This window comes from Octopus bimaculoides, chromosome 24 (genome assembly GCF_001194135.2).
Source record: "Octopus bimaculoides isolate UCB-OBI-ISO-001 chromosome 24, ASM119413v2, whole genome shotgun sequence".
Lineage (NCBI taxonomy): Eukaryota > Metazoa > Mollusca > Cephalopoda > Octopoda > Octopodidae > Octopus > Octopus bimaculoides.
Genome location: NC_069004.1, coordinates 33,383,496 through 33,391,910, shown reverse-complemented (window position 1 = coordinate 33,391,910; position 8,415 = coordinate 33,383,496). Strand labels below are relative to the sequence as shown.

At 35.3% G+C, this 8,415-nt stretch overlaps 1 protein-coding gene across 1 annotated transcript in view; it reads right to left on the bottom strand.

Annotated features, from left to right (window-relative positions):
* Positions 1-5,127: 5,127 nt before the first annotated feature.
* Positions 5,128-8,415, bottom strand: part of LOC106873869 (uncharacterized) — a 12,565-nt gene continuing 9,277 nt past the window's right edge. Inside the window, exon 2 of the mRNA XM_052976298.1 lies at positions 5,128-5,737. Coding sequence (XP_052832258.1) covers positions 5,565-5,737 — 173 coding nt within the window. The 3' untranslated portion in view covers positions 5,128-5,564. The remainder of the gene's footprint in view (positions 5,738-8,415) is intronic.

The window sequence follows — 8,415 nt, the reverse complement described above, 5'->3', positions numbered from 1 at the left end:
TAACAAGAATTAAAATTTTGGACATAGGTACCAAAGGTTTCGTATCCACAAAGCCAAAGCCTTGTGAACAGCTCGCCAGACTCTATACGAATATATCTTTTATGTCTCTTCTATTTTTTTAATTATTATAAATCTTCCATTGAGGAGGGAGCCACTTTCCAACAAAGATACAAGGCTCCATCTCTTTGAGGTGTAGCTAACACAGACGAATTCACATTTGGAATTTGAAAAGAGTCTTGCATATTTTTACTGTTCCACTCACAGATTGCACTTGTAATGTACGAATCAGCCGGTCGATTTCTCTTTCTGAAAATCCCAGTTTATCCAGAGTCTCCTTTAAGCATTTACTAACAAAACCTAGTGCTCCAATTATTATTGGTATGAATATGAATTCATAGTCTGGATAAATGTATGTATGTATCTACTTCCTGCCTTCCTATAGAGAAGACGTGAATTTTTTTGTCTCTCATTCACATCTAACTTCGCGTTCAAAATAATAATTTTTCTATCGTCTTGGCCTAACAGTCCTTACCGTTTGTTTTCACTGTTCTGTCTTGTTTTTACTGTCTTGTTCTCACTGTCCTGTTCTTATTTACACTTTCACCCTTTGCAAAAAATTCCAAATTTTATTTAATTTGCTTTGCGGGAAGGACTGTTCCGACGAAGTCGCGTATTGTCCTTGCCTTCGAAACGCGGAGTAGATGGAACAGGGACAACTGAAGAAGGGAAATATTCTTTATGTTGCATGTCTCGTTTCTCTGTTTTTTTCGTTGTTCGTAAAAAAGTTCGTTTTCTGTCTTCTTTATGTTTTCATTTCTCATTGGGTTTAACATTTTTTGTGATGTCCTGTACCCATATATGGATGTATGTATACATATAGATGTAGGTATGTGCATATATGTATGGATATATGCATATAATTATATATTATTTGTTATGTATGTATGTATCTCTCTCTCTACCTGTCTGTCTGTCTATCTATCTTTGTATACATACATACATACATACATACATACATACATACATACATACATACACACACACACACACACACACACACACACACACACACACACACACACACACACACATTTGGGCAAAGAAAAGTTATTGTCATATTTTTATTTCCAGGAAAATAAAAATGAAATACATTAGGAATGTTTTTATATATAATACGAAGACAATGAGCGGTTTTTATTATTCCACCCCTAAAGTACCCCCTAAACAGTTGCAGTAAACATATCCTTGTTTCCATTCCGAGTTTGACATTCGTTGTAAATTTGGCAAAGAATTACCAATCTCTTATAGCTTTTACTATGACAGCTTCTGATACCAGTCTGTCCAAGGCTACCCATGGTTCCATATGATCTAAATTAAAATCTTTCATCAAAATTTCATGTTTATTTATGCTCTAATCATCAGCTTAGCAATCAGTTATTTGACTAAATTCTTTATTATTTCAAAGTCTGCATATTTCAACAGGATTATGTCAACAAAAGGGTTAAAGTGATCTAAATTAAAACCTTTCAGAGAAATTTCAAGTTAATTTATGTTCTAATTACCAACTTAATAACGACCAGGTTATTTTACTAAATTCTACCTTATTTTCAAAATTAATTGGCACAAAGTCAGTGTATTTCAACTGGAATATAGTAACAAATGCCTTAAAGTTATGTTAGCAGTGGACACAATACATAATGTCCTTCTAACATGTTTAATTGGTCAGCTATGAATAAGAAATATTTAGTTGTTTCATTACATTTTCATTGTAGATGTTAACACTTTCATACATATCCCAGAATTCCATATTATCTTTAAAATGTACAGACATGTTTGCATCTGTTTTTGAAAATTATTTTCTGTGAAATTGTATTTAGTGTCTCTCTCTATTGCATTCTAATAATTTATTGGAGTTTAATGATGTATTAATAATTGAGCTCCTGAATACTTCATGTTTATACATCAATTTACTATAGAGAAATACTTTCTCCCCTGAGTTGAGTTCCTCTGGTTGTGTGATCTTTGTATGTTGTTGTCTGCTCAGTCTGAATTTGTGTATTTAATAGATATTATGAAATATGTATGAATCCTGTTTGGTTAAACCTTTAGTATTCAGATTTCTCTGCCAAATACAATGAATATTTTGTTCATTTATTCATGTTGTTTCAAGGGAATCATGTATTGTATTGTAACATCAAGACTTTGATAATGTGATTGTTTATTTTCAGAATGACATTGTAGGGTAGGTGTGACTGGACAGATCTTGTCTGTTTGAACACAAAACAGATAGAATATTTGGGCTGGAAATGGCCAGTTTAAATGCTGAAGAGTTAATATTAAATAAAGGCTGTATTCAAATACTGTGGGTTATATAATAGTTGAACACTTTTTGTTCTTGGTTTTGTAGAGGAAATAAGATAAAAATACGCTATTTGTTTATGAGTTATTTATGTATTTTGCTAGAAAGAGAGCTGTCTTTCCAGTTATATCTTTTGTTTAGTGAATTACATTTAAGTTTAATGGGATAAAATATATCAAATAATTTTATTGGATTTATTACCTCTGCCTTAGCGAAGGCAGAGGTATTGTTTTTTCAAGAAATCGCTGGATGGATTTGGATGAAATTTTCAGGGATGTTTGGCCTCATGACTGTAACGAACTGATTAGATTTTGGGATCGATTCGGTACCAGACAGGGATTCTGGATTATTTTTCCTTTTTTTTTTATTTTTAAAAAAAAATTTTGAGAGTGGTCAGGTTCATTTTTAGTATTCTCATTTGTGAGAGCAGTCGAGTTTATTTCAGATATTCTCATTTTAAAAATCATCTCTGACTACTCGTTGAGAGGACATTGGCGTTGCCTTAGTGGAGGTTTGCACTCTCTCAGTGCTCTTTAATTATATTTCTATTTGAATATGTGGTTGGCCTCTGATATGTTTCCGATTAAAGGGAGAGAATCACTTCTAAGTTAAACTTAGTTGAACAACATCCATATTCAATTTTTAATCTTAATTTTCCATTTTTTTTTCTTCTTTTGTACAAAATAAACTTCTTAACGTTTTTAGTCACTGTTTGCCATTCTTCTTTGAAGCCTTCAGTATGATATAACTGAGGACATAAATTAAGTAAGCTGAATTCAACATTCTATAAAGTTACTTAAACAGAGAGAAGAACAGAAATAGTTCACAGTGTAACATGTGTGTGTGTGTGCAGTAGTGGATGCAGGGGTGTTGTCCTAGTTACCCAGGCAACACCCTTTCTAACTGAGCCGTTGCAAATATTATAACATTGTTATTTTATTTCTAGCAGTTCCACACCATTACTCTTTCATACGGTCTGCTACAACAAAGTCAGAATACAGAAAAATGGGTCCATTTGTTACGAATTGTGATTCCCTCCTTATATAGTATTTTTTTCAAAACTCCCCACCTCGAAAAAAATCCTGGATCCCCCTGGTGTGTGTGTGTGTGTGCATTGTGGCAAGAGTACAACACGCTCTGATGAGATTAAACAGGACCACTACGTATAAATAGTAGTGGTCTGGCAATAGTCAGCAGTTCATAGTTTGGTCTTCGATGTTCCAGGTGCAGTTTACAGTTTGGATTAGTGTGCTGGAAATAGTGATTGTTGGTTCATTGCATGTTTGTCACTGCTGCTGTTTCTATTTCGTATTGTTATAACACTCTAACAGTGTATTCTTCATTTATTGTTGACAATATCAACTGTACTACTATGCTGGAGGCATAAGGATATAATAGCATGATGTAAATTTTCTTTACATCCTAAATCATTAAACACTTTAACAGAATAGAAAAGAGAGAGAAAGAGAGAAATTTCTTAGATGTAAGTAAAATATTTGCAAAGTAATCCTGCCATGCAAAATAAAACTTCTTTTTGTATCCTCAGTTAATTTTTTTTACCTCAAACAAGTTTTGTATATTTTTCCATTTTTGTATATTCTTGCTGGATGGAGATTAAACTGTCTGGCTGCTATTTCATACTATACTATCCATCAAGACCAGTTAGAACTGAACTGAGATTCTTTATGTTCCTCTCACCACAACCCCTACCACCAGTTTTCCTTTTCTTTTCATTTTTTTGTTTCTTTTGCTTCAACTAAAATGGCCTTAATATTCGTATATAGCTGCTATTTTGATATAACTGAATCTCTTCAGTATGAAGTAACTAAGGTCCATTAACTACACACTGTCATTTACTCTCTGGAAGGTAAAGGAGAAAGCATTTCTGGCAAAGAGAGAGATGGGAAAGATATATTGTGTAGATGTAAAAATCTTCTGTGAATTGTGGTTAAGTAAGGTAATGTCCAGCATACATGTAATGTGGATATTAACCACTCCAGTCCTACTGATCAATGAATTATGAATGAAACATCAATGACTGAATGCAAGTGTTTTTTAAAAAACAAAAAATATGCAAATTATACATTACATTTTCTTGTGAAATAAAGCCATAAATTTATTGAAGATGTAAGAAAAGGGTGACAGATAAAGAAAAAATAAAAATTAAATAAATCTAAATTATTCATGTACTTAGTAAGCAATTTGAGTTTGTATGTGTGTGTTTGTGTCTGCATGGTTTCAATCAACTACTTCAATGGCTGCCTCTGATCCATTGCTTGCTTCACTGAACTGAAGTCAAGTTAACACCAGTTGGCTATCTTGCCCAGCCCTTCTGTATTTGGTGGCCCCTACCATGTATTTGATGTAGTCAATAAATCAATATTCATAACAACGTTTGGCCCATTTGATTGGATGCTGAGAATCAGACCATTCCACCAATGATTGAACTATTGGGTCAGTTATATATATATGTATATGTGTATGTGTACATTTATATAACACACACACACACACACATATTTCTTATTCTCTTATTGTTTACTTGTTTCAGTCGTTGGAATGCAGTCATGCAGAAGCTCTACCTTTAAAGGTTTAGTTGAAAAAAAATCAACTCGACTATTTATTTTTAAGTCTGATACTTATTTTTATAGGTCTCATGTTTAACTGTTAGATTATGATGGCTTAAAACAAACTAACACTGATAAGTGATTCCCTGTTTTCCAGGACTGAAATCATAATGACTTTAAATAAAAACCTGGCTGATGAAATGAGTTTATCCATATCTGTTTATTTTCCTTTCTGTTAATTGCTGTACATGTCTTTCATAATTATTTTGACACACAACATATTTAAAAGGAAATATCTTTTTGTGTTCAGTAGCTTTGAAATATATTTCAAAATTAATTTGATATTTTCAATTTTACATGCAATTTTACATTCAAAATGAAAAAAAAAGAATCAGCAAGTTTTTCAGTATGCTGTTCTGGTTTGAGGCATCCAAGTTAACTGCACATAGACTTCTGGGAACATAACTCTAATTTGATGACGGACACACGAGTTAAGAACGTTGAGGTCTCTTGTTTTTCTCTCCCTGCAAACATGTAAACCGTTTTGAATTGCTGAAAGGGTTTGATAAACGGTCGCGTGTTCTAATATGCAGTTGAACTGGCACTCTTCATAGCCTGATGGGAATGGATGGTGAGGTTCACAGTCGAGCCCGGTCATAAGGCAAGTCATGCAACGGGCAAAGCAGTTCAGTTGATTGTTGTAAAACCATTGGCAGGACACCGAAGACACCAACGCAGCAAATAGCAAACTGACGACAATGTATTGACAGCCTTTCATTGTTTCCTTCTGAGTTGGTTACAGAAAAAAAACCTGTAGTAGGAGGAAATAAGAAAGGAGAAATGTTTTGATATACTGACAACAGAAACACCACAGCATTCTCACATTACATATGGTGCTATATATATAGGATAAGATCTTCCTAGCGTCCATATCCTGAGATATCGGAATGAATACTGGAGTAAGCATGCAAACAAACTGAATAAAAGAGAAAAAAAGCGAGTGACTTAATTTTTGGGTGGATGGCCATGTTGGAACAAAGTAAATGATAACAAACGAAAATATATTGGTAAAGATGAAATAAATGACAAGATGATTTCTGTCTTTGAGTGGTTCAATTCTTACCATTTATTGTCAAAAGTTCTTTCATTTATTTTGGTTTTACAAATCAGAAATAAAAAGCAAAACATTCACATACATATATACACATATACATACAAACGTATACAAACTATATATGTATATATGTGGTGGTTTTTGGTAAGCAGCATCGCTTATATATATATATTGAAAGAAAAACATGCAAGCTTCTGGAACTGATATTATAAAAGATTTACTTAATTTATGCCATTATATTTTCCCTTCTCTTACAGCAAGACTAAATCATCTTTCACTATGACTAAAATGATTGAAACCGGTAGCATATTTTGATGAAATTATATTTTCTCTTATATATATATGTATATATATATATATATATATATATATATATATATATATATATATATACATATATATATACACACACACATGCACACACACACACACACATGCAGACAATCACACACAAATTTCAATTATTTTTTGCAGTCCACATTAAAGAATGTTTGGTAAGAAAATGGTCGAACTGTTTCGTAGAAATTGGATCGGCATTTATGAAAGTCGGGCACATTACGACACGTTGCCAGTCCATAGACAACGATGTCAGGATTTCCTTCAGGCAGGCGATACATTCTAGTTCTACAATGTTCACAGCAGGCATTTGTGCCATTTTTGATTGGTGCGTCCACTGGACATCTCTTCCCAAGGATCAGGCACATGAGGCACTTGCTGACGCAGTTAACACGTGAATCGTGGAAGCATTGTCTCTGTGCCTGCACCTGCAGGCACAGAATGGTAAACAGAATGGTAAGCAGCAGTTTCATTGTCAAAAAGTGCAACTGCAATGACAGAAAAAAAAAAAATATATATATATATATAAGAGAGAGGATAGTAATGTTGTTATTGTTTGTTTTTTTAGCCTCAAGTCAACCGCCTTTTTGCTGATCTATGATCAGAGACAGTCCAGCTGTGACCATTCTATCTATTTAGACAGTTCATATCAGCCAGCTGCTTACTCTTTTACACTTTTACTTGTTTCAGACATCAGCCTGTGGCCATGCTGGAGCACCGCCTTGGCGAATTTTAGTTGAACAGATTGATCCCAGTTCTAATTTTTTTCTTCTGAGGCCTGATGCTTATTTATTCTGTCGGTCTCTCTTGTGCCAAATGGCAAAGTTACAGGGATGCAAACATACCAATGCTGGTTGTCAAGTGGTAGTGGTGGAGTCAAACACAGACACAAACATACACACAAGCACATCTAGCTGTTAAAACCATGCCAGAATTCACCTGTGCTCTTGCCACTCAGTCCACTCAATAAAATCGCCATTGGCTTCAACCACAGCCTCCAGATGACTTCGGAATCTCCTGCAATTTTTCGGGATGGTCTCCTTGTCTAAGTTGGTGAATGCTGCCATAGTCTTTGCCTTCAGTTCATCTTTAATGTTACAAGGAGTTTTGTTGGTCTCTTGCTCAACTGTGCTCCATACATAATAATCAAGGGGGTTGCAGTCTGGGGAGTTAGGTGGCCAGATGTTGGGGGTGATGTGGTGGCAGAAATTGTCTGAAAGCCATGAAATTGTCTTCACACCATTTATCCATTCCAAGCACTGCCTGCTGCAAGCACGAGATTCCCTGTCTGCTGACTAATCCCAGGAGGTTCCTTATAATCCAAAAAGCAGCCCAGAAATAAATACCTCGTTTTCCCTCTCCCAGGTCACAAATAGCTGGTCTAAGGGAGATAACCCTTCCTCACGGATGCTGGACTATTTATTTCAAGCAGGAGCGAAATTATAATGATCTTTTGTCAATAACTGATGAGTGATGTGTGTGTCTACATCTTTTGTGTATGTTTTCCATGAGTTCCCTTGTCATCTTCCTGTGCAACCTTTTATTCTTATTATATATATACATATATATAATACCTCACAGAGGCAATGGTGAAAGACCGAGACCGCTGCAGATGTGCTGTGACTGTGAAGACCCGGCAAATAAAGTGAGTTCACGGCTGTATCCTACACCAGTTTCACAGAACCAGCCCCAGCCCATTCAAAAGTACCTTGGATCGTAGGGTCACCTGCTGTGCTTGAGGAGACCTATTGAGTCAAGTACATCAACATCAAAATGAAAATCAAATGGAAATTGTAGTTGTGATAACCGTGCTGGTGGCCCATAAAAGGCACCATCCAAATGTGGCCGATGCCAGCGCCACTTTGACTGGCTTCCGTGCTGGTGGCACGTATATAGCACCAACCGATTATGGCCGTTGCCAGCCTCCCCTGGCACATAAAAAGCACCCGCTCACAGAGTGGTTGGTGTTAGGAAGGGCATCCATCTGTAGAAACCTTACCAAATCAGACTGGAGCCTGGTGCAGCCTCCTGGCTTCCCA